We start from the raw sequence: 27,354 nt of genomic DNA, 5'->3' as shown, positions 1-27,354 counted from the left end.
TTCAGGTCTGGTGAGTTTGCTGACCAGTCAAGCACAACAACATCACGGTCATTTAACCAACTTTTGGTGCTTTTGGCAGTGTGGGCAGGTGCCAAATCCTGCTGGAAAATGAAATCAGCATCTTTAAAAAGCTGGTCAGCAGAAGGAAGCATGAAGTGCTCTAAAATTTCTTGGTAAACGGGTGTAGTGACTTTTTTTTTTTTCAAAAAACACAATGGACCAACACCAGCAGATGACATTGCACCCCAAATCATCACAGACTGTGGAAACTTAACACTGGTCATTTCAGGCAACAGTCCATTTCTTCTTCTCCTTAGCCCAGGTAAGACACCTCTGACATTGTCTGTGGTTCAGGAGTGGCTTAACAAGGGGAATACAACAACTGTAGTCAAATTCCTTGACAAGTCTGTGTGTGGTGGCTCTTGATGCCTTGACCCTAGCCTCAGTCCATTCCTTGTATAGTTCACCCATATTGTTGAATTGATTTTGCTTGACAAGCCTCTCAAGGCTGTAGTTCTCACGGTTGGTTGTGCATCTTTTTCTTCTACACTTTTTCCTTCCACTCAACTTTCTGTTAACATGCTTGGATACAGCACTCTGTGAACTGTTAATGATTGTCTTCTGGACAACTGTCAGATCAGCAGTCTTTCCTGTGATTGTGTATCCTAGTGAACCAAACTGAAAGACCATTATGAAGGCTCAGGAAACCTTTGCAGGTGTTTTGAGTTGATTAGCTGATTGGCATATCACCATATTCTAATTTGCTGAGATAGTGAATTGGTGGGTTTTTGTTAAATGTGAGCCAAAATCATCACAATTAAAAGAACCAAAGACTTCAACTACTTCAGTCTGTGTGCACTGAATTTATTTAATACACAAGTTTCACAATTTGAGTTGAACTACTGAAATAAATGAACTTTTCCACGACATACTAATTATTGAAATGCACCTGTATATAGCTTTTCATGATTCAAAATGGCATCTTTATAAAGGCCCAGGCCAGGCTGACATCCTCTCCAATGTGGAAGGGGTTTGCACGGATACAGTATTCTTCTTCACCTTACGTTCATCAGCAGAGCGGCTAGTTATGTGCAATGTCTTCAGATCCTTTCTTTCTGGTAAAAGTAAAATAAACAATTCATATTTAGCACAATAAAATACTACTAGGAATTACAGTTAAAAAATGATTCAAACACCTTTAACATTTCTCACATTTTTACAGTTTATTCGCTATAGTTTAAAAATGGTAATAAAAAATGAGAAGAACTCATTCATGAGAAGAACAAATTCATCTTTATAATGTCAGATAAGATTTGATAGAAAGGTATGTAATGGATTATAATCAACCAAAATTTCAGATATTTGTTAATGTGAGAATATTTACACAATTATCAACATCTTGTTGACCAACTACCAAGTTATGGTTAATTTTGTTCAGTCTGTGGCTGTTGCATTAGCAATTAAATTAAGCAAAACATGCTCAGGTCAAAGTGTTTGAATAATTTTTGTTCCAAAATTTTAATTAATGTTACTGGTAGTTCACTGTATGAAGACGTTTTAGGTATAATATGTCACAGTTGACTCTATTTTGCTATCCTCACTTACATAAATGCACCCTGCACCCACTGGTAATAAAATATAAAAAATTATTATCTGGTGTCTGAATAATTTTTGGTTTGACTGAACATTCAATTTGTTTCTCAAGCAAGATTATAGCAGGATACTCTAAGGAAATATCACAACTCTTGCTATTACTGGATTTGTGATATTAATCTAATTCATTTGATTTTAGTTTTAAATCTTTAAGGAATAAAACTGTATATAAAATGTAATGCATTTAAACCTAAAAGTATTCTAACATTTTAGTTGGAATCATTCTTTCTCACCTTTATCAGGCAATTTCTTACAAAACTGTTGAAACATTTGAGGTGTGGTTGTTTTTAGCATTGAAGAGACATTAATATGTTTACCTCCAAAATGTTTATTGTAGGTGGTCTCCAGTTTGCTGTTTTCTTGGTTATTAATGTGACTGTAAATCACTGTAGGAACTAAAATATAAAAGGAAAGTGTGTTATCCTTTTCTAATCTGTGTGCTATACTTTTATATTAGTGTTTTGTTAGTAATGAATAAATAATTATCAAGTGTTCCCTTTGTAACTGTCAGTTAACTGGCTGATTAACTCTTATAAATAAAGGATTACTGTGGTGTTTTTATGATCTGTTTGGACTCTCAGTCTGACGGCACCCATTCACCGCAGAGGATCTATTGATGAACAAGTGATGTACAGGTAATGCTAAACTTCTCCAAATCTGTTCTGATGAAGAAACAAACTCATCTACATCTTCGATGGCCTGAGGGTAAGTACATTTTCAGCAAATGGGTCAACTATTCTTTTATTTATGATCATTGTGTGTCTACTTCTTTGTGTTTACAGTGTGTCCAGGCTACTGCTAGGGTTGGCTGTCATATCAGTTTCAAATAAAGTGGAAGTGGAAGCTTACCAATACCCCTTGCTGCTATACCATGCAGATTATTGCACCCATAGCGAGAGTTGTTCCCCAGAAGCTCAAGTTTTGTTTTGGGTGGGCGGTAGTTGTGTCTCATTTCAGTCTGGGTATAGTAGTTGACAGCATGGCTGCAGTTAAAGGGTGTAAAGATTGTATGGTTCTTCATAATTCCTGCAATTTAGACAGAGCATAAAAAGTCACCATATTATGACATACAATAATCTTTAGAACCACAAGATCTTGATATTAACTAAGATTCAAATGCCTTTGAAATAAACCTATAAAGCAAATGTCAATATTTCCTAAAATTCACCTTGAGGTAATCCAAGAAAGTCAGTTCTGTAGGTTGACCTGTACTGGGCACTGAGAGCCTTTTGGATTTCCTTCTCAGTCAAAGAGTGTTGAAGATGTGAATTAATATCAAAACGTTTAATTTGATCTGCAGAATGCTTCCATACCATGAATGCCTTTGTGATAAAAGAAAGGAAAACGTATGCCATCATTTCCTCACCCTCATGTTTTTCCAAACCTGTATGACTTATTTTTTTCTCACAGAACACAAATAGTTACTGTCCCAGTGCACATACGCACACAAGCATTAGGACAAGCAGACTTTTTATACATCAATGCTAACACAATAAATTACAAAATGTGCCATTGACCTGGCTTGGGTGTGGATTGTTTCTTCGGTTTCCTGATGCTGTGGCAGACCTTATGCAAGCAGTCTTTGACACAGGCTTCCAGCAGAAATCTTCACTGTATCCAGTTGCACCAACCGGATCACCCAGTGAGTATGAATTTCGGTAGATATTGCCAGATGTTTTCGGCCTTTTGTTTGAAACAAATAATAAGTGAGATTATTCCTAACTCTGACATTTGTAACTTTTGTTCAGGGTCAGAAATAAATAGGGCTTGTGGCAAAAATGCCACCAAAATGAACACAAATGCCCATATATTCAAGACAAAAAGGCTAAAAATGCCCCTGCACAATTAAACAATGTATTTTGGCTGTCATGATTTAAATGAAATGTGAAAATGAATGAAAAGTGTCATTTCACGGAATTACATTTAGATTCGCTTACACTGCATCAGATTGCTTTTACGTACTGTTTTGTGCAGCGTTGACCCTTATAACCAATCAAACGCGTTTCTGTTGAACTTAGGAATGCACTGGCTAATCAGAGGCGCTTAGATTTGTCAGCGCTGATGACCGCGGACGCTTGCGAATTCCCTCTTCATAAACAACACAGTGCAGATACGATGTAAAAAAACATAAACAAACCAAGAAAAATACAAACAAAAAGATTAATTTCGTAGCTACAGTGATTATAACCTGAGTTTTTGCATAACTTGCACTAGACTTGGCTAACGTCATGGATGTTGTCTATGAAGCCAGAATGTGACGTGATCAAATGAAACAAAAATAGTTTTAATATTGATGTTAATAATCATTATTACAATATAAAGAACAATAATCTACAATAACGATTTTTGTCAAATATTGACAAACAGTTTAAAATACTGATTTAAGTAATTGCCCTGACAGCACAAGTACATCTCGGAGACATCTATTTGGCCTCTGCATTTACATCTTTTTTAGAGTGTTTGCTCGTCTGCAATACGTCTGTAGGACGTTTCCTATCAGATGTCAAATAGACGTCTATTAGATGACTTTAAAATGTTTATGATTTAGATTGTATGTAAAACTGACATCTTACAGACGTCTGTCAGATGTTTCTGAGTCAAATAATTCCCCATGGAAAAGTTAATTTCTGAACCTGCATTTGTTAAAAAGCTCACCTTAGCATTGGAATAGATGAGATGGGTCTATAGATGAAATCTCGTTTATGAGAGGTCTCAAATGCTTCCCATCTTCTGTTTACATCTAGATTAAAATACACAGTGAAAAACAAACATGGACTATACTTAAATAACACACTGAAAATATTAAAATCACAATAAACTTGTCTAACCATAATTTGCCATGGTTGTCTTGACAGATAGGAGATTATCTGCCTCTGCTACTGTCAAGAAACGACAAGAAACTGTCCTGGATCTGTTTGTTTCAGGTGCTGTTCACTAGAAGCTCCGTCGTTTTACAGATCAGTGCGCTTCAAGAAGAGGATCGGACTGCTAGCAATAATCCAGTGCTGACTTTTACTTGTGACGCACCTGTTGTGGTGTTGAAATTCTTTCGAAAAGTTTTCACCTGTCGATCTGAATTGCTAATGCCTGTCTGATGTTATCTGTAAACTGATGTTGTTAGGAAACGCAAAACAACGGGCGCGGGAGCGAGTGCTAACTGACGCTCCGCGGGGGTCTTTTAGCAAGTACAGTGACGCACTTGAGCGCATGCACGAAAACCCAAAGACCGCTGACAATGTCAAGCTGCCAAAAAGGTTGCAATCGGCATACTGAAAAAAAGCTCTGTGTATATAATGCAATATTGAGGGAAATAATTACTATATATGCAAAACAAAACATTAAAACGTGAAAAAATAGGATTGTAGCCTAATAGTCCATGAGGTGTATTTGTTTTCTCACATGTTTCTTTGTTAAAAGTATCGTTACATTCCTCAAGATCCTCTCCAAACTAAAAGAATTGATTTTATTAGGGCGTAGCGCCTCTCAGTGGAAAATACTGAGCGGGGTGCATTCCAAGATTTATATTTTTTATTGCCAAAGTATCACAGAAACATAGATGCAGAAACAAGAAACAAATGAAAATGTACCGATTTACTATACTAGACTACATATGTGACCCTGGACCACAAAACTAGTTATGAGTAGCACAGGTATATTTGTAGCAAATACATTGTATGGGTCAAAATGATCGATTTTTCTTTTATGCCAAAAATCATTAGGATATAAAGATCATGTTCCATGAAGATATTTTGTACTTTTCCTACCGTAAATATAAAACTTAATTTTTGATTAGTAAAATGCATCGCTAAGAACTTTAATGCGATTTTCTCAATATTTAGATTTTTTTGCACCCTCAGATTTCAGATTTTCAAATAGTTGTATCTTGGCCTATCCTAACAAACCATACATCAATGGAAAGCTTAATCAGCTTTCAGATGTAGCTGTATAAATCTCAGTTTCTAAAAACTGACGCTTAAGACTGGTTTTGTGGTCCAGGGTCACATATAGGCTAGCAATTGGAAAGAAAGCACACATTAGCCTATGAAGGATATAATAGCATGGATTGCTCGATTTATTTTTTAAAGTCAATAAAACCGGGTTTTTGATAACGATGAATGTGATATTTATCAAGGAGCAATAACATATTAATAATAAAGTAGGCCTACTTATTTTGTTCATTTACAATTCATTAAATTATAAAGTCCTATTCAGGTGACTCATGTTTATTAAATCACTGTTTTATGCCTAACAATTTAAAAGAAAAAATAATCAATGCATTAATTCATTAATTAGCTTATATTGATTGAATTGGTCTCTATTTTGAAACGTTCCTCATCTAATATATAGAATGGCGTTTCTTAAATTTGCCAAAAAAATGTTTTGATACACTTTAAAGAGGTTAAAGCCTTCATTCGCGGTCCAGACCCCTCTAAAACCCTGTAATTTCCATCCTGGTAGTAAGAATACACTATTCTTTTTTTCCGACAGTTATCGAGGGGCAGTTGTCCCGTCAAATCCCTGAAATACTATGTATTCAAAGCAAATATTAGTCATGCCATTTAAAGCCTTTACTCAAACGACAACAGTGTGCTTACATGTACTACAGTAAGTACCCGGCAGAACAAAACGGCGTCTGATACTATTACGCTTGTGTCAATGGATGTTTTTTCATATTCACGCGCCGTTGAAAAAATATGACGTTTCGCCGACGAACAGCCAACCACACCTCAGCTCTCGTAGGGGCTATAGTGTGGCGACAGCCAATCACAGGCGCTCAAGACTTGGCGGTAGCCAATAGGATTCGTGACTGTATACTGTGTCTCTCGTGAGCGGAGGGTTCTGCACGCACTTGGAAGAGCGCGCATCGGTGTTATTGTACTTCAAAGCCCCATTATCTAGGCATCCACAGAGGCTGCAGATAGAGAAGGCTGGTGAGTTTTGCCAAAATATGCTTGTCAAGGCCTTAATTAACTATTTTTCAAGAAACGTCGTATATTACAACACATTTTCCCTTGGTAGTTGCGTATTTGGTGAAAGCAGAGCGACCAATCTTTGTCGGAATCTATTCGTCAGTCATTCAGTCAGTGCGCTTAGTTACATAGTGAAATGTCCTGACTGAAAAAATCTTCTGGAGATAAAACAGTATCGCCTTTTCCTTGTGAAATGACAGTATTATAATTGTCTTCAATGGGGTGGGCTGTAATATTTGTCAGGTAGCCATCCCAGCTAAAGCAGTTAGCTTTTTGGGGTCTCAGTTAAAGCTGTTATTGTGTGAGCCAGTGACGTGCGTGGCATTCTCACATACAGACTAAAATAACACCTCGGATCATTTTACCAGTCCCAAGAAAATGTACTAGTCATTTTGTGCATTTTTCCCTCTGGTCGTTTAGAACGGGACGTTTTGCGGCCGTGTTCTGTAATATAATATGGCTGGCTTGCGGAGGATACTCAGTGCGTTTTGCCTATGAGTGGCGGGGGATGGAGACGGACGGGGTGTAAGCGCCATTCAACTTAACCAATAAAATAAAATTCAGCCAAGCTCGTTTGCATTCCTTTATTAACTCGTACGAAAGCCCGAGGGTCTGTTTTAGTGAACTCTGATGTTTTCCAAGCAAAAGCGAATAAGAAAGAGGGAGTAAAATTCTATCTATATTGTTTCCCACCGCCGGTGTTGTGTGTATGCGGCTCAGGCTGGCAGACATAAAGGGAGAGAGTGAGGAAGCCATGTTGGCTCTGCTAGCTGTGCTCATGTGGCTCCAGTTGAACGGCGGACTTACGAGAGTGATCTCCCATTGCATAGCGCTTATAGTTACAGACACTGTGTCCATACAGAGCGACTTCTTCCATAGGGGAGGCGATAATATCGGAAAGCGGCGGGCCAGGGGCGAAAAACGGACGAAGTGCGGTGATTTTGGGTCCTCGAAATTACCCAGGAATGTGGGAGGAGACAATTGAGGGGGACTTTCTCTCATGAAGACGGCTTTTTCAAAATGGAAGAAGAAATATTATTGTTGCACCGTTTAGGCATTTTAAGGCGGGCCCTATGCAATATATCTGCCCGCTCTTGGGCGATGCTGCCATGAATGTTCAGTTGATGAAAAATACACATGAAGTGGGAAAACAGTGGGAATGAATAGCAAATAATTAAATATGTGTTTTTATTCACGAAATGGAGGATGTCCTTGTCTTTCACCGTGAACTTGAGGCGGTCTTTGTGCGTCTCCCTGTCCATCTCAATAATGTGATTTCACTGAACATTTTGTGTTGATTTTTTAAACTCCATCACAGTACCTAAAATTATAAATAGAAAATAAATATAAAACATAAAAATAATAAATAATATAAAAAAATAAATATAAAAATATTTAAATGTGTATTTGTGCAGTGTCATATATTTTATGTATCAATTTATGATTTTACGATATATATATATATATATACACACACACACACACATATATAGATAGACAGATAGATAGATAGATAGAATTACATATATGTGACCCTGGATCACAAAACCAGTCGTAAGGGTCATTTTTTCAAAATTGAGATTTATACAGCATATGAAAGCTGAATAAATAAGCTTTTCATTGATGTATAGTTTGTTAGGATAGGACAATGTTTGGCCGAGATACAGCTATTTAAAAATCAGGAATCTGAGGGTGTAAAAAAATCGTAATATTGAGAAAATCACCTTTAAATTTCTTCAAATAATGTTCTCAACAATGTATATTACTAATCAAAAATTAAGTTTTCATACATTTACAGTAGGAATTTTACAAAATATCTTCATGGAACATTTTACTTAATTTCCTAATGATTTTTGCCATAAAAAAAAATCAATAATTTTGACCCATACAGTGTATTTTTGGCTATTGCTACAATAAACCCCAGCAACTTAAGACTGGTTTTGTGGTCCAGGGTCACATATGTAGGAAGTGTTTGCATCATAAATGTGAAAGAATACAGCATGTCACTTTCATTTATTTGAGCATATCTTTTTTTCCAGAGGGTAAAAATGGGGAAAGATCCAAGGAAGCCCAGAGGAAAGATGTCCTCTTATGCCTACTTTGTGCAAACCTGCCGTGAAGAACACAAAAAGAAGCACCCTGAAGCCACTGTAAACTTCTCTGAATTCTCCAAGAAGTGTTCAGAGCGATGGAAGGTACTCTTCTAAAAAAACGCTGATAAATATTATGCCTTTATATTATGGAAATATTGTGCTTTTAGGCTTATTTTTAAAAAAAATCTTTGCAAAAATCTGCTTTTTAATGTACCTTGCACTTTTTGATACAGCCTTTTCTCATTCTGAACAGACAATGTCTGCCAAAGAGAAGGGTAAGTTTGAGGATATGGCCAAGCAAGATAAAGTTCGCTATGAGAGAGAAATGAAGAACTACATCCCACCGAAGGGTGAGAAGAAGAGGCGATTTAAGGATCCCAACGCGCCCAAGAGACCACCGTATGTTCACGCTGTGCACTCCTATTGAAAATTTGTAATTTTTTAATATGGCTTGGTTTAATGCATGTTTTTTCGCCCCGAAGGTCAGCGTTCTTCATTTTCTGTGGTGACTACCGTCCTAAGATTAAGGGGGAGAATCCAGGTCTGTCCATCGGAGACATTGCCAAAAAGCTTGGAGAAATGTGGAACAGCTCATCGGCTGAGGTGAAGCAGCCGTATGAGAAGAAAGCAGCGAAGCTTAAGGAGAAATACGACAAGGTAAAGTTTCTTTATTCCTGAATAGTCTTGATTGTAGATGCACCTGGCCTGTTTGTTAATGTTGTTATCTTCTGTAGGATATCGCTCTATACCGCACAAAGGGAATTGCAGGCTTGTCCAAAAAAGATGGTGGGGAGGATGATGATGAGGATGAAAATGAAGAAGATGAGGAGGAGGAGGAAGAAGACGAGGAGGAGGATGATGAGTAGATTAGCTACTGATGTAGCCTAGGTTCTTGTTCATGCCATAAACCCAATTGTACACGATTCACATCTTTAAACGTAATACAGCAGAAACAAGAATTGTTAGGCTGTGTATATGCGACGTTTTTAAGATGTACAGTGTTATTCTCCTTTTGTAAAGTTAACACTATGTGTCTTCAGTCTTATGATTTTGTTATCTTTGTTTTTGTTAGTGGTAGTTCTTGCCAGGAACAGTTTAAGGTTGAATGATATGAACTGAACTGTTTCTCTGAAGGTGCATAGCACAATTATCTGGTTTATGTAGATCTGTAGTGCACTATCATATTAGTTTTTAAAATATTTTTCGTATTTGCCGTCATAAGGTCCTTTAACTGTACTTTGAATACCACTCTAATTACAAGAATGCAGCTTTGTTTGACATTCAAGAATGTGTCTGAAGTAAACATTTCTTTTTTTAGAAAAATTTCCTGTTTTTTTCTTCCGTAGCTTCTGTAGTGACTGCGATTACATTTAATATACTTTACATCTGCAGTGATTGTATCAGTGACGAGCGATGTGTAATCGGCCCAGGTATGTGTTGTACTATGAACTGTTTCATTAATACTGCAGGTTTAACAAAGAAATGATCTGCATCAGCCAATTAAACATTGTAGCACTTTGGGGAAGTTTTTGAAGTATCTAGTTACTATGTTCAATATACATAAAGAACGCTGCATTAAGCCATGCTCTGCCATACAAATTAATGCTGTCTAATGGAGCATGTTATCAAAAATGAAAACACTTTCACTCCTATCATATAGCATAAACGTAACCTGAAAACCAAAATGTTTTGGTTAATGACTAGAAATAAGCACTGAATGTCTATTATGGAATATGAAAATAGAGCGACACCTTGTGGCCGTGATGTGTATCCGCTTTGTTTACTATTACTACACACGCATCGATGATGTCATCTTATTCAGGTTTCACCTTGACATCCTCTACAAGGACCAATGCTGCAAGCGAGAGCAAAATTAAAATTGCAGCGTATTCTAAAGCACCAGTTCAAAGCATTGTAACATCAGTTACTGGGTTAAATAACATGTCCACTATAGAAAAGCGCTTAACCCTAATATGTGTCATAGCTCCTCAATTATAAACCAAGCAGTACAACATAATTTACTATTACTTGGTCTCAAGGCAAACACTTGGAAGATTGAAAAAGACAAACACCTCAAGGCTAGAAAAAAAGGCAGACTGTTTCTAGATCCGCCAGAGGGCGCTTGAGGGGTGCAGTTGATAGTTAATTTAAACACTAATCAGTTGAATAATGTGGTTAATGGAGCCTTTTGATTGCAATTGACAAGCAAAGAGAGTGCCTCTGGATTTTAAATTAGATTTGAAACTACTTTAAAGAAAACATATTGGGTTCTTGTAGCAGTACAAACCAAGATGCTTTAAAATGTATAGCGATTTTTATTTATTATTTGAAAGATTTTAACTTGTCTAAAAATACATGTTTGATCTGTGCCTCACTTGCTATAATTTACTTAGCAGAAAGACACCAGCTTTTGCTTTGCTGAATTCATATTTCTGTAGTTAAATTTGTATAGGATTTACAGATGCAATAGGTATTTTAGGGCCCTATGATTTCCGCGTTGCGGAAATTAATGAATAATAAAAACGTTATTTAATGAATAACGCGGAATGTCACAGAATTTGAATGAATTAATCAAAAGTAGTTCATTACACTTAAATCAAACCGCAATGTGGACTAGTGTCTGTACATATTACGAGGCAAAAATACCATTTAAATGTGAATCCTACATGTTCTGTATGTCTCTTTTTTAATTAATGGAGCAGACGAGTGTTTTTTTTTACTACACACACTGAAGTGCGCGTGATGCTTGCAGTGATTTTAGCGTCTGTGGTCTCACTAAATGAGGACAAAAAAATCTCTGTAGAAGCAATTTTCACTCGTAATTGCTAGTAAATTTGACAAATAATTGCAAAAAAGTGGCATGTAACACATTGAATTAAATGTGAAAATAGAGTGTAGAGAAAATTAAAGTAGAGAGACTGAAATAGTATTGTCTTGTAAAACATGCTCCAAAAATATTGGTTTTATTTACAACTTTTTTTCAGCACCTGTCAAGCACCTGTCTGATATATAAAGAAATAAACCAAATAATATAACAAAGAAAAAACACTTGCTTTAGAAACAATAGAGTGCTCTCACGATGCATCATCAATTGGCCATATTTGTGGCACTGAACGTAAACAATACCACAGAACCGAATGGAACTTGCAAATTTTGCTGATTATTGCTGCTGAAAATGGTCAATTATTGTCATGTGTTGGGCTGTACTAATCGGTCAGACCGGGAATAACATTTGGAGTACTATCCACCTTTTTCCTGAGTAGATAGATAGATAAAAGATAGAAAGAACTGAAACTTTTTTTAATATAACTAAATATAAAAATGTGTGCAGGTTTAATGTTAAATTATCGGTTCAGAAAATATGTTTATTTGACTAGAAACACCAGAGACCGGGCATATAAAGCACTGTTCCAGTCGGGTGAGACTTGATGCACTGTAAAAAATAAAAAACACAATTTGTTGAGTCAGCTTAAAATAATATGTTACCCTGCTGCCTTAAAATTATAAGTTCAGTCAACTAAATAAGTTTAGTCAACTTGAAATGTTAAGTTGTACTAAGTAACAACTTAGATATTTGTGTTTGCTAAACTTAACAGATGGGTAAGTAACCCAGCTGCCTTAAAATTTTAAGTTGATTCAACTCAAATATCTAAGTTGTCACCTCAAGTTGAATAAACTTTTTTTGAGTTGACTGAACTTAAAATTTTAAGGCAGCCAGGTTACAAAATATTTTAAGTTGACTTAAATTGTTGTTTTTTTACTGTGTGGAGACTTGATGAAGGTTATAACAAATCAAGGCGAAGAGTGCAAAAAAAAAAGTCTGAGGAACAAAAGGCATTTATGAAAAAATGTAAATATGTTAAATAACTTGGATGACCCCAATATTAAAAATGTTAAATGAATGAAATTTTAATGAAATTAATTACATTTTTAGTTTACTCACCAGACTAATATTAAATATCTGATATAATATTATAATTATAATACTTTATTACTATAAACTTTAGCCATTAGAACTTTAGTAATTAGAATAACCATGTATGAATGCATGTTTGTCATGTTGACTGAACTTAGGACTGGTGGTGATATTGTTTGTAATTTAGTGTTTCTATGAACGTCTTGTTACTACCACAAATTCTACTATTAATAACAATATTAAACACACTAAGGTTTAATGAGCTGCTGGGTTCATGAATATTAATCACGTTGTCTGTGTTCTCTCTAACTGATTTGCTGTTTGCACATTAGTTCCGCCTACTACCGGAGAAACCAGCAGTTCTTAAAAGCTGAAGTATTCAAAAGGAGCTTAGTTGTTTTGAGAGGAAAATACAACAAAGAATATCGTTTACACGTAGCGCGTCAAATCTGCATGGTATAAGACTCTGTCCCTCTGTATCTTTCTTTGCGTGTGTGTGAGACAAGGTGACGGCTAGTTGTGTGCCTTCACACTAGAGTTTACAGCTCGTCAAATACAGGTACGCTGCGCATCCATTCAAATGAACTGAAAAATAAAATTATAATAATATTATAATAAATGATAGTAACGCCGTATTTTATTGGCAGTAATGGTAATGGCGTTGTAACTTAGGAAACAGTAATTCGTTTGATTACTCGTTACTGACAAAATAACGCCGTTAGTAACGCCGTTTATTTATAACGCCCTTACTGCTAACTTGTTACTGAATTAAATGTACTGAATTAAAAGTAAGGGATAAACAGACAGTTTGTCTCCAGGAGGTATTATAGAAATTAAATGAATTCAGGCCGATAGGCGTCACTATAGATTCTGAAACCACGAATTAAAAACGTACCAACTAACGCATTCAAGCTTTTTGTTAACTGGTTTACTCGACTGTACACATAAAAATACAACAGGATAAAAACACCATTACAAACCAGTCTGGAAGTATTTCATTCAGAGTTGCTTCAAGATTAATATTCGCGCAGTTGTTCTTTTCTTTTATTCTGCTTTTCAGCGGTTGTCTGGTTGCTCTTCTTTTACAGCTTCCCTCCATTCATTCACCTTTTGGGCGAGTGCCATGCTGGCATCCTCTGAATTCAAACAGAGAAAGAATGAGGCCGCAAGATCACTTGGCTGCCATATGAGTGGGGAAACATTTAAATAGATCATTGTGAGTTCACATTAAATGTAGACAGACCGATATGGCATCAAGCCACTGGAAGACCTGCGGATGCGACTTGTAAACACAACTGGCGTCACAACTGTATTTTCAAGATAGACATTAACTACTATAAAATATGTCAAGTAACGTTACCAAAGAACACTGCATTTTTATTTGACTGACGTTACCTGGGAATTTTGGCGTTACAGTTGGAGAGGCGGTGTAACAGGAAGCGCCAATAAATTCGTCACAGCACAGGAGGACAGTCCACCAGCCACACACACACACTGCCCACCACTGCACACTGGACAGAGAGATGGTGCACACAAAGAACCGGTGGATCTTCAAATATGTGTTTTGTCCGAGAAAAGTTCTTATTTGTATAGAGAGGTAAATGGATAGGAGCAAATATGAACAATTTTGGATTACCACATATCAGTGCAGTTCTCATTTACGCGACGGTGAGTAGTTTTTTGTACAAATAAAAAAGTTTTTTAATGTTTTTGTGAAAGCAGAATTTAAGATTGCTTGATTAAAAGTTTGTGAACGCATTTTAGTATTTATACATAATATTAAGCATGCAATGTTTAATTAATTACATTATAAAATACACAAGGTAAATATGTAATATTTAGATGTTAATATTTGTATATGTTGATATAATTATTCATATATTATTTAATATAATTACCTTGAATTTATGTAATTTATATTATAAATATGTGCATGCTGTAATTGTGTAAATACATTATATATGTAATGTTAAATGTTGTTATATATATACTTGTGTGTGTGTAAGTGTATTCTAATTCATTCATTAATTTAATTAATCAATAATACAAATATAAATAAGCAAGTGAGATTTATAATACAATGAACCAGAAAAAAGTTTATAAAGTGAAGGTTTATGGTGCATTCAACTGAACAGGATTAGAACATTCCATTTTATTTCTGGAGCCTCTCTTTGGATACCAGATTGTCCAGATCTAAGTTGACATTTTAGAGCTTAACAAAAGCAGGTACCTGGGGAACCCAAATAAAGAAACATATTCAGGTTGGCGTGGGATACTGTGGAAAGGGGAGACCTTTCAAAGCTCAGTCCTTACACAAATCAAGGTGTACTGTTGCTGCTTTTAGAAAAGGTCTCTCACAAAGAGAGCCCTTTCCTGTATGTCGTGGGATTTAATGGCTGAACTGTTCCATGTTTCTTGCTCTACACCATTTCTATGATATTTTTTTCCCAGCAGTGGCTAATTTAATTCAAAAGTAAAGATTTTCTTCTTTTGTTCACACAGATTTTCTTCTATGGTGTTTGCTGTAACAGTTCACCAAGGACACAGTGGGATAACAGTAATGAAAAGAAGTGGTTTAACATCTCTACAAACAAATCAGACTTGGCTCCACTTCAAAGTAGAAGGTTTACACAACTATACTTTTCCAAATCTGTGTATTCATTTGAAGTGAGGGAAGACACACCACCTGGTGAGCATCGCATTGTTTTTTTATATTATTTCTATGTTGTTTAATCGTTTTTGTGAGCACTTTGTTGGATAAAAGCATTTGCTAAAATACTTCAATTCAGTCTTGTCTCTCACCTTCATAGGGACAATTGTGGGACATGTGGAGACGCTAAATAATAAGGAGAATGAAACCTCAGTGTACTCAGTTCAGGAGGATGATGGCGATGGTCTTTTCCTTCTCAATCCACATTCTGGCGAATTCCTCCTGTCCCGTGCTTTGGATTTTGAGATGGAGCGCTACTACATTCTGACTGCAGCAGCTCAGCAGGGGGACAGGGAGCTCACCAGGGTCAGGGTGTACTTCAATGTGATTGATGTCAATGACAATCCACCAGTGTTCAGCCAGAACGCCTTTTCGGCCTCCATACCGGAAGACTCACCTGTTGGAATGTGCTTCCTAAATCTAAACGTTTCAGATCTAGACGAGGGTAACATTGCACTACATACACTACTATTTTTTATTTTTTTAAAGATACACTCTTAAAAATAAAAAGGTGTTTTTGCAGTGATACCATAGAATAACCATTTTCGGTTCCCCAAAGAAACGTTCAGTGAACAGTTCCTAAAATAACCATTTTGAAGAACATTTTAAAAATCTAAAGAACCATTTCTGCGTTTGAAAGGTTCCATGGATGTTCAAGGTTCTTCATAGAACCACTGATGCCAGTAAAGAACCTTCATTTTTAAGTGTAGGAATACTGTTATTAAGCAAGAAAATGTTTAATTGATCAAAATGATAGTAAAGACAATTAAAATTGACTAAAGATGAAAAAAAAGACTGGAGTAATGGCTGCTAAAAATTCTGCTTTGCATGACAGGAATTATTTTTATTTTAAAATAGATTGTACTAGAAAACAGTTATTTTAAATTGCACTAATATCTCACAAATTACTGTCTTTACTGTATTTTTACTCAAATAAATGCAGGCTTGGTGAGCATAAGAGACTTCTTTTAAAAACCATTGAAAAACCTTACTGACCCAAACTGTTAAACAGTTGCGAATATCATCTTGTGTTCATCTTGTTATTGAAGCCTGGTTTTTTAAATTTTTTGTCTTTGTTTTTGGTTTTTACAATTCCTTACTCAAACTGAGACACATTAAAGCAAAATGAGGGTGTGTAACAACACGTAAGTCTCTTCAATACAGAATTACCACAATGGGCCGTACAGGTCATAGCTTTTATTTGCCTTCAAGCACAACCTCAAAGTTCACACATTTCAAAAGCTTTGGGAAATGCAGAACTGGCTGAAGAGGTCTAATTAAATCTTACGTCATTTCTCCTTTGTTCTCCCTCAGTCCCAGGATGATGAATAGGGTTTTCTCTCTTGGGGATGCTGGCTGCTAATAATGGAGAACCCCCTGTCTTGCCTTCTCTAATTTCAGGTTCAGGATAAAGCATATTATGTGTTCCACATATTCAGTACACAGTGAAATTCACAGTTTCTTTTAACCCTTTTTGGAAGTTTTGATTAGGTTGTTCAGGATTACACACAAACTTAGCAACAATAGTGATAGAGTTATAGACCGTTATAGAGATTTGTTCTGTACATTTGTTCTGGAAATATGTGGTCTAGAAATGTTTTTACAGTTGCTTTCAGCCTCAAAGCTGAGTTTTTATGTCCTTTTTGGATTTGTAGCAAGCCTTTTACTAAATTGCCAAGCTGTACACTACCAGTCAAAAGTTTTTGGACAGTAAGATTTTAAATGTTTTTTAAAGAAGTGTCTTCTGCTCAACAATCCTGCATTTATTTGATTCAAAGTACAGTAAAACAGTACAATTTTGAAATGTGTTTTAACTATTTAAAATACTTGAATATATTTAAAAATGTAGTTTATTCCTATGATATCAAAGCTGAATTTTTAGCATCATTACTCCAGTCACATGATCCTTCAGAAATCATTCAAATATTCTGATTTGTTGCTCAAAAACATTTATTATTTTTATTATGTTAAAAACAGCTGAGTAGAATTTTCAGGTTTCTTTGATGAATATAAAGTTCTGAAGAACAGCATTTATCTGAAATAGAAATTTTTTGTAGCATTGTAAATGTATTTATCATCACTTTTGATCAATTTTAAAGTATTGCTAAATAAAAAAGTACTCATTTTTATCACCCCCCCCCACCCCCAAAATATTATACTGACTCCAAGCTTTGGAGCTTGAATGATATAGTGTATAATGTTCCAAAAGCTTTTTATTTCAGGTAAATGCTGGTCTTTGCATCTTTCTATTCATTAAAGAATCCTGAAAAAAAAAATACTGAACTGTTTTAAATATTGATAATAATAATAAAAAAATCATGATCAGAATGAAAAATCTGAAAAAAACAGAATAATTTCTGAAGGATCATGTGACACTAAAGACTGGAGTAATGATGCTGAAAATTGACCGTTGATCTCATGAATAAATTACATTTTAAAATATATTCAAATAGAAAGCAATAGTAAAATAATTTCACATAATTATTGCTTTTGCTGTATTTTGGATCAAATAAATGCAGGCTTTCTGAGCAGAAAAACATTAAAAATCTTACTATCCAACACCTTTGATTGGTAGTGTAAATCTGGTATGCCTTTGCTATCATCATTTTATTGTCTGACAAAATAGTATAGAATTTTAATATTAGCCAATTATCTGTAATCATGCCACAAAATGAAAATAATGATCAATGTATTCATATCAGCCAGAATTTTAATCAGTGCATCATCCCTAGTTTATTCTGTACATATTTAGTGGATTATTATTCCAATTTTCTTATTAGGAGCAGACTTAATAGCAAACAGTTGATTTCAGCCTCAGGGATTGAAGTTTATTCCAGTATTTGGCCCACATTATGGCCTTTTCTAAAATACTAAGCTTTTGTATGTAAATCTTGTGATTACTAATGTCACCTGCTCATGTTTTATGTATGTTTTATGTTTTCTAGTGTAATTCTGGTGCTCTTTTTCTTGTATCTGACAGGTATATATGGAGAAGTGGATTTGACAGTCACATCTGGAAATCTAGAGAGCAAGTTCTCTATAAACCAGCATGGAGCTCTATGTCTAAGAGGGAAGTTAGACAGAGAGACAAACGCAATGTATAGCCTCATTGTCCAGGCCAGTGATCGTGCTCTACCCATAGAGGCTCGACTCACAAGCTCAGTGGATGTTACCGTCTATCTTCTGGATGTCAATGACAACTCCCCACTCATCACAACCCCAAGTACTGTTAGTTTTCCAGAGAACGCACCTCTTTATTCTGTCGTTGTGGTTATACAGGCCACAGATGCTGATGCTGGATCCAATAGTGAAGTTGTTTTCAGTTTTGAGAGTGCAGAAGAAGAACCGTTCAGTATAAATAGTTCGACTGGGGTTGTATATCTGCGAAAGCCACTGGACAGAGAAGCCGAGGATGCTATTACAGTCCTAGTGAACGTCAAAGATAAAGGTGTTCCTCCGTTGTTCAGCTCAATGAACCTTACAGTGCTTATTGAGGATGTGAACGACAACAATCCAGAGTTCACTCAAAGCTCCTACAGTCTTTCAGTATATGAGGATGTACCTCGTGGAACAAGCCTTCTCAGAGTTAACACAAGTGATCGAGATATTGGGTCGAACGGGCAGGTGCGGTTCTCTGTCTTAGAGAATGGGTTCATGGTAGACTCTGTTCTAGGTGTGGTCTCAGTGATAGACAAGATGGACCGTGAGAAGAAGCCTCTCTACAGCTTTTTTATCATTGCAGAAGACCAAGGAGATATTCCAAGATCTGCCACAGCAACCATTAACATCACAGTCCTGGATGTTAATGACTGTGTTCCTCTTTTTTCAACCGAATCACTGACATTACATGTATTCGAAAATGGGAAAGACTCATCTCAGCACTCCCATCAGGTATGTCGGATGAACTTCTGATTTAGTTAACTCTCTTCAGTTGAATCTGAATCTGTTTTTCATCGATGAATTATTAATGTATTGTTCAGTGATGCATAAAGATGTGAAATATGTCTTTTGTAGATATATGCATCTGATGAAGACTCTGATGAAGTTAACGGTCAGCTGACATATTTTATACAATCCGGAAATGATGAGAGTCTTTTCTCACTTCATCCTAATGGAACATTTCAAATCTTAAAAGATCTTGATAGAGAACTGAAAAGCCAGTACATGTTAAAAGTTATTGCTGTTGATTCAGGTAATCGTTTGTTTCCTTTACACAACGTCTTATCTAATTTTAACATTTGCCATATACTGGTTATCAACCTTAAAGAGAAGTTTACTTCTAGAAAAAAAATTTACAGATAATTTACTCACCCCCTTGTCTTCCAAGATGTTCATGTCTTTCTTCAGTTGTAAAGAAATTATGTTTTTTGAGGAAAATATTTCAGGATTTCTCTCCATATAATGGACTTCCATAGTGCCCCGGAATTAGAACTTTCAAAATGCAGTTTAATTGCAGTTTCAAAGGGGTTCTACACAGTCCCAGACGTTTTTCTAAAAAAATTGACAATTTATATACTTTTTAACCTCAAATGCTCGTCTTGTCTAGCTCCCAGTACTGACCCAGTGTTTACAAAAAGTACGTGCAAAGAAGGGCAAACGCCCTTTACAAAAAAAGGGCATGTAGGACGATTTTGTAGCTGGAGAAGAAAATGAGAAGGGAGTTTACTGACCTACTCCAACTGTCTTGAACCGGAATACACAGAGTACATGCAGAGTTAGACAAGACGAGCACATGAGGTTAAAGTTCTTTAAGAAAATAACTGATCGTTTTGCTAGATAAGACCCTTATTCCTCGGCTGGAATCATTTAGATCCTTTTGAAGCTGCATTTAAACTGCATTTCGGAAGTTCTTGCTTCCTTTATCGGGTCACCACCACGGAGTGATCCACAAAGCCGATTTGGCACGTTTTACGCCGGATGCCCTCATAGAGATCCACTATATGGAGAGAAATCCTGAATGTTTTCCTCAAAAAACATTATTTCTTCACGACTGAAGAAAGAAAGACATTAACGTCTTAGATAACAAGGTGGTGAATAGATTATTTGTAAATTTTTGTTCTGGAAGTGAACTTCTCCTTAAAACATTTATTGGTTTATTGGTGTCAGCCAGATTTAAGTATTTAAGTAAATATTTAGAGAATTGTTCTAATGTATTTGTCCATTCTTTGTAGGATTTCCATCACTGACAGGCACAGGCACCTTGGTTATTGTTGTTGATGATGTCAATGACAACATTCCAGTATTTGACAGTGAGTTGTTAAAGACTCACATATTGGAGGATTCACCTGTTGGGACTGTTTTTCTGAAAGTTACAGCTTCAGACTTAGATGATGGTACCAATGGACAGCTAAGGTAATTTGATAATTACACTATAATGTGGTCATAATATTAGCATTTTCAGTAAAAATCACATTTGTTTTGTCTTATATGGGCTAGTGTTATTTATATATATATTTAGAATGTTTAAACGGAACCCTGGGTATTAGTACTTGTATAGCTTAATATAATGTAAATGATGTCTCTTGCTGAAATATGTAGTAGAAAACCCATGTTTTTATGTTATCTAAAAATCCACATTGCTTTATACATATTTTGGACTATTGTGGAGTCGCCATTGTTTCGATGTTGGAGCTATTGGCGCTACCTGTTGCTATTTTTGCCATAACACAAGTTGGAATAGGCAACTTGGAAAATAAAATACTGGTACAATGCCACATTGTGTGGCTTTTGGTTGTATTTTGCATTCGAAGGGCAACAAGAGAAGCAATATAAACCTTAACAGCTTTTTCAAGCAATAAGAAAAGAGTGGAAAGATGCCTGTGGATGAAGAAAACTTCCTAAAGACCCATGTTTTTGTTTTCTCCACTTTAGCCCTGATGGCTTTGAGGCTTTTAGTAGACTACAGCTACTGAAAGAGCTTACGAATGGCAGAGACAAGAAACATTAGATTCCATCCTGGCAGGATGTAAACATGTTGATGTTTGTCATGACGCTGCAGCTGCTAAAGGAGTTTCTCAGCAGAGATTTCACTCGATATCCGAGGGTGTTTAGACTAATTGTAGGGACAATCAATGGTATTGCATTTGGTTTAAGCCTACGCTTGTATCCATTACCACCTGTAAGCTTTTTCAGTAACTGTGGCCATCGTATTATTATTTTATTTTCTGAGTTGTGTTGCAAAAGTAGCAACAGGTAGCGACAGTAGCTCACAAGTGCAACCATTTCAAGTCAATGAAATAATGGTGCCATCCATAGTCCAAAATATGTATGCAATCATGTGAATTTTTAAAATAATGTAAATCTTTCATGGGTTTTCTACTACATAAGAGACATCATTTACATTATATTAAGCCATGTAAGTCTTAATACCTGGGGATCCCTTTAATGTTTTTTAATGTTTAAAATTTTATTTTACAACAACAACACTGAGCCAGTGTAATATAATTGTCTAAATATTTAATTTATATTTCACTTGCAGATATTCTTTAGATGACCTGGATCTTCCTTTTTCCATTAATGAAACATCTGGAGATTTATTCACTGTAGGTGTCTTGGACAGAGAGACGGTAGCTTTTTACCGTTTTTTGGTGACTGTCACTGATGGACATCCCACAAAGCCTCTTTCGAGCTCCACTGCTGTTTCAGTAACAGTTGAAGACGTGAATGATCACTTCCCATCCTTTCTTTATGGACCATATGTGGCCAATGTTCCTGCTGGGATAACCAAAGGTGAATATACACTATTGTGATTTTTACATTATTTTAGACCATTGCCTTTCAGTTTCAATAAACATTTTTTTCTCATTTCACAGGATCAGTTGTCTGCACAGTGATGGCAGAAGATGCAGATGCAGGATTGAATGCAAAACTAAATTTTTCTCTGCATGGCCAACATGCCCATCTCTTCTCCATTAACTCTCGCACAGGAACAGTGTTCATGACAGATTCTGTGAAGAGAAGAAATGATATTACAGTTGAAATTCATGTGCAGGATGGAGCTGATCTTCCTAAAATGGACACCACAACCCTGACTGTCAGATTCCAGAATGATACATACTTTCCTCATATTGCAGTCCAAGTTTATAAGGACGTCCTCTCTGAGAATGCACCCACAGGGACCCTGGTGGCTATTGTGACTGCAGAAACACAAAGAAATGCACCAGTGTCTTTTTATCTGGCCTCTGGAAACTTTGGGGAGGTTTTTGAGCTTCACCACAGCACTGGTGAGCTGACTGTCAAGGATCCCTTAGATTTTGAAACCAACATGTATTTTCATCTACTAGTTGAAGCCAGAGACTCAGGGATACCGCCTTTTTCATCATATGCTGAACTTAATTTGAATATCAGTGACGTGAATGATAACCCACCGGTGTTCTCGCAGAGCATCTACAAATGTGAAGTGTATGAGAACTTGGCTTCAAGTAGGGTGTGTAATGTGTTAGCAAACGATGCAGACTCTGGAGTGTTTGCAGAAGTGGAGTACTTCATTTTGGCTGGTAACATTGAGAGTGCATTTAAAATAGACAAAATTCATGGCAGTCTTTTCACAACAAAACGTTTGGATCGAGAAAAAACACCATATTATAATCTTACCCTTAAGGCTGCTGATAAAGAAAACAACAGTCTTTCAGCTATTGCAGCAGTTATCGTTATGGTTCTTGACACAAATGATCACGCGCCTCGTTTCTCACAGATTTTCATCACGGAGGTTCCTGAGGATGCTCCTGTTGGATTTTCAGTCATTCAGATAACTGCTACAGATGAAGATGTTGGTCTAAATGCTGTCATTGAGTATACAATCATCGGCCAAAATAGTGAGTTCCCATTCAGTATTGATAAAACCACTGGTACTTTACTGGTACTGCATCCTTTGGACAGAGAAGATCAAGATCATTACATAGTGAAGGTTAACGCCAATGATTCAGCTTGGAGCATCAGCACAGACGTCACCATAGACGTTATAGATGTCAACGACAACGCACCAGTCTTCTATCAACCGCTTTACACCCTCACTGTCCCTGAGATGAAGATGCATGTGGTTTTCCTATTACAAATTAGTGCTACTGACAGGGATCTTGGTGAGAATGCGCAAATCCTCTTCTTCATTGAACCACCAAATGAACGTTTTTTGGTTAATGCATCAACTGGGGAAATTTCAACCAAGCAGCCTATTGTTCTCCATGAATCTGAATCTGTGAATTTTACTTTCACAGTTGTGGCGGCTGACTGCGGCAAGGTTCCTTTGAACAGCTCTAGCATTGTTTTAGTAATAGTAGTACAGCATAATCAATTCCCACCCTTGTTTTTACCCTTTAGGTCTTTAGTACCAATTCCTTTAACCATGAATGTGGGAACAGAAGTGATCCAGATATCTGCAGTAGATCAAGATTCTCTTGAAATGAACAACAGTGTTGAGTACTTTAAAAATGGTGGCAATGGATCTGTTTATTTTGAGGTAGAGCGTATCACCGGAAGAGTGCTGGTAAATAAAACTTTAGCGAATAGCCTTAACACCATCCTAACACTTCAAATAACTGCCAAAGATAAAGGCCTTCCTCCTCTTTCTGCACAGACTGAAATCAGTTTTGAAGTTACACTTGAGAACCTGTTCGCACCACATTTTCTTGACAGCAAAGTGGAGTTTTTTGTTCCAGAAGATTTGCCCATTGATTCAGTTATTGGAAAAATCCAAGGCAAAGATAAAGATGATGGCATCAATGGTGTTATTTCGTATTCTTTTGATGGTGGGAATGAAAATGGATTGTTCTCCATAGGAGAATCATCAGGATTGATCATGCTGGTTAAACCACTTGACTTTGAGGAATTCAAAGCTCATCATCTAAACGTCATTGCTAAGGATGGAGGCTGGCATCCCAAGATGGAGAGACTTGATATCACTGTATATGTGACAGATTTAAATGATAACCCTCCTGTATTTACATCTACTAATTACATTGCTACCATTTCAGAAAATGCTTTAATTGGCACCACAGTTTTGCAAGTTTGGGCGAAGGACGCCGACACTGGAATTCACTCCCAAATCACATATTCGCTTATTGCAGGAGACATCCATCTCTTTTACTTGGACACCAAAAATGGCACTATCACCACTTTAGAGATATTTGATTATGAGAAGAATCAGCATTTTGAACTAACAGTCAAGGCCACCAACATCGGCGTCCCATATTTGTTTGATATTGCCCGTATACACATCCAGATCGTAGGCATTAATGAATTCATCCCTGCTTTTCAAAAACATCTATACAACTTCATGGTGTCGGAGGCTTTGCTGCCACAAACTGAAATAGGAAGAGTTGTTGCCATAGATTATGACCAAGGTCCTGATGGAGAAGTGTTTTACGTACTTGCGGGGCAAAGTAAAAAAGCTAATTTTGTGGTGGACGAGCAAACGGGGATAATATACATCTCAAAAGATTTAAAAAACCGCCTCCAAAATGATGAAGTCCTACATGTCCTTGCAAAAAACAGAGGGGCCATTACAGGATTTAATGTTGATGAGGCATTGATACATCTGCACATACAAGATGAAAACGATCCCCCTGAGTTTGAATCGATGCTTTACATCGCAGCAGTATCGGAGGACATATCAATTGGGACCTCCATAACTAAAGTCAAAGCAGTGGACCGGGATGTGATCCTAGAATGGAGCAGGTTCTCTTATAGCATTGAACATGGAAATATCAATAGCTCCTTCTTTATAGATCCCATCAGTGGGGTGATTTCGGTTAACAGTCACCTGGATAGAGAAATGTGGGCCTTCTATAACCTGACGGTCATTGCTGTTGACGAGGGATCTCCTGCTGTAACCGGAAGCACGAAGGTAGCTATCACCATCAATGATGTCAATGACAATCCTCCCAAACTTTTGAGCACTGAAGGGTTCATCCGAGAAAACCAACCTGCTGGCACTCTGGTCTCCACCTTGGCAGCCACAGATGATGATCTTCCTCCAAATCAAGGTCCTTTCACATACTGGATGATGAGACCTTCTGAGGGTTTTTCGCTCACATCTGATGGTGTTCTTGTTACCTCAAGACCCTTTGATCGGGAACGCAACCCTCTTTTTCATGTACATATTGTGGTTCAAGATGCTGGTAAGCCTCCAATGTCCTCCACCACTTTGTTTCATATTAAAGTTCTTGATGAAAATGACAATGCACCGCTCCAGAGAAACATTAATATATTGGTGAAATATTATGGAAGTTCCTTCCCAGGAGGACTAATCGGAAATGTAAGACCGACTGATCAGGACGAACTGGATGTGTTCAATTGTACAATCAAAAACGGGCCACTCAGGATGTTTAGTTTCCCATTCGGGATGTGTAATTTGTGGTCCTCCCCTTACCAAGGAGAGGCAACCTATAATATTTCAGTCGAAGCGAGTGACCAGCTCCACCCTTCGGTCAACAACAGCATCTACGTCAGTTACAAAGGCTTTACCAACGTCTCTCTGGACAACTGCGTGTTGTTTTACATCTCCATATCTACTCTTGAGGAATTCCTGTCTTTGAAGTATTTAAAATTTGTCAAAGCTTTGGATAGCCTTTTTAACTTACAAGCGTCCAAAACGCATGTGTTTGGAATGAAGTTGCAAGGAGATAAAATGCTGCTTCTGGCTGCAGTGAAAAGCTACAATGGTCAGTATTTAACCGGAGATGTGGCAAGTGGAATATCAAACACACATAAAAAGTTACTGGAAGCACAAAGCAATGTGACTATATCCCAAATAACCAGCGACCCCTGTATGCTCCGTCCTTGCCATAATGGTGCCACTTGCAACAGAAACATTCACATCAGTCAGGAAGTTGCTGTGTTGGAAAGCTCCAGTCTTATATTTGTATCTCCATATTTTGTGGAGATCTTTAACTGCTCTTGTCCAGCAGGCTTTACAGGTGATGCATGTGAGCTAGACTTTGATGAATGCGCCAAGGAGCCTTGTGAAAATGGGGGAAACTGCTATAACAATCCAGGAACTTATTTTTGTCTGTGCAAAGATGGATTCTCAGGACCGCACTGTACTATAGTTGATAATGAATGTCAAACAGTGATATGTTTAAATGGAGGAACGTGCTGGAACAGACAAGGAGGATTCATCTGTGATTGCAGCCCAGGGTATGAAGGTATGGTTATATAACTTATGCAGTGAGTCAACTTTTCATGTCTGTCTAATCTTAATAGATTTGTTGTAAATTAATTAGCCTTTTATTGATGCCACAGGAACATTTTGTGATCGTATTGTTGACCACTGTGCTTCCTTCCCTTGTGTGAATGGCAACTGCTCCAGTTTTTTAACTGGTTACTCTTGCCAATGTCCATTTGGTAAGCATAACTTTTTATTTTATTCTACATTTATTTTTTTAAATATATTTTTCAATTATTAAGTTTCTGACCTAATTTTGTGATATTGCCCATAGGCATGTATTTGAAGTATTGATTATTTTATAATCATTATATTAATATTATATTATATTATATTATATTATATTATATTATATTATATTATATTATATTATATTATATTATATTATATTATATTATATTATATTATTGTTAAGTAAATAATGTAAATAAAAATATATATTTATATACAATATATATTTAATATAATTTAGTCATTCTATTAAATACATCATTTTATTTAGAAGATTTTGAATAATCATTTTTTTATTACTGAGTTTAGTTTATTAATTATTACACTACCAGTGAAAAAATTTTGGAACAGTAAGATTTCTAATGTTTTTTTGAAGAAGTCACTTCTGCTCACCAATTAATGAAAATAACCGATTGTTGCGCTAGATAAGACCCTTCTTCCTCAACCCTCAGCTGTGATCATTTACAGCCACATTTGGGATCATTTGAAGTCACATTTAAACTGCATTTTGGAAGTTCAAAATCGGGGCACCATATCAGTCCATTATATGAAGAAAAATGCAGATTTGTTTTGTCAAAAAAACATTTCTTAACGAATGAAGAAAGAAATACATGAACATC

General features: G+C 36.4%; 3 protein-coding genes across 3 annotated transcripts; 2 read left to right on the top strand and 1 right to left on the bottom strand.

Moving 5' to 3' along the window:
* Positions 1-927: 927 nt before the first annotated feature.
* On the bottom strand, positions 928-4,775 carry LOC127177564 (testis-expressed protein 26-like). Its single transcript, XM_051129898.1, has 7 exons — positions 4,482-4,775; positions 4,309-4,393; positions 3,171-3,336; positions 2,822-2,975; positions 2,503-2,679; positions 1,971-2,048; positions 928-1,115 (listed from the first exon to the last, which is right to left on the bottom strand). Exons 1-7 carry the CDS (start codon positions 4,492-4,494, stop codon positions 985-987), a joined length of 804 nt encoding a protein of 267 aa, XP_050985855.1. The 5' UTR covers positions 4,495-4,775; the 3' UTR covers positions 928-984.
* Positions 4,776-6,452: 1,677 nt separating this feature from the next.
* Positions 6,453-10,241, top strand: hmgb1b (high mobility group box 1b). The gene is made up of 5 exons (XM_051130131.1): positions 6,453-6,584; positions 8,663-8,818; positions 8,970-9,115; positions 9,199-9,373; positions 9,451-10,241. The coding sequence occupies exons 2-5, from the start codon at positions 8,672-8,674 to the stop codon at positions 9,580-9,582; spliced, it is 600 nt and encodes a 199-aa protein (XP_050986088.1). The 5' UTR covers positions 6,453-6,584; positions 8,663-8,671; the 3' UTR covers positions 9,583-10,241.
* A 3,881-nt stretch (positions 10,242-14,122) lies between these two features.
* LOC127176932 (protocadherin Fat 4) lies at positions 14,123-26,797 on the top strand. The gene is made up of 10 exons (XM_051128781.1): positions 14,123-14,300; positions 15,135-15,321; positions 15,443-15,787; positions 18,323-19,233; positions 19,357-19,534; positions 20,514-20,694; positions 21,821-22,071; positions 22,155-26,483; positions 26,581-26,682; positions 26,778-26,797. Exons 1-10 carry the CDS (start codon positions 14,250-14,252, stop codon positions 26,795-26,797), a joined length of 6,555 nt encoding a protein of 2,184 aa, XP_050984738.1. The 5' UTR covers positions 14,123-14,249.
* Positions 26,798-27,354: the final 557 nt, after the last annotated feature.

The sequence above is a fragment of the Labeo rohita genome, chromosome 15 (genome assembly GCF_022985175.1).
Source record: "Labeo rohita strain BAU-BD-2019 chromosome 15, IGBB_LRoh.1.0, whole genome shotgun sequence".
NCBI classification, from domain to species: Eukaryota; Metazoa; Chordata; class Actinopteri; order Cypriniformes; family Cyprinidae; genus Labeo; species Labeo rohita.
This window is presented reverse-complemented; position numbering and strand designations above follow the sequence as displayed.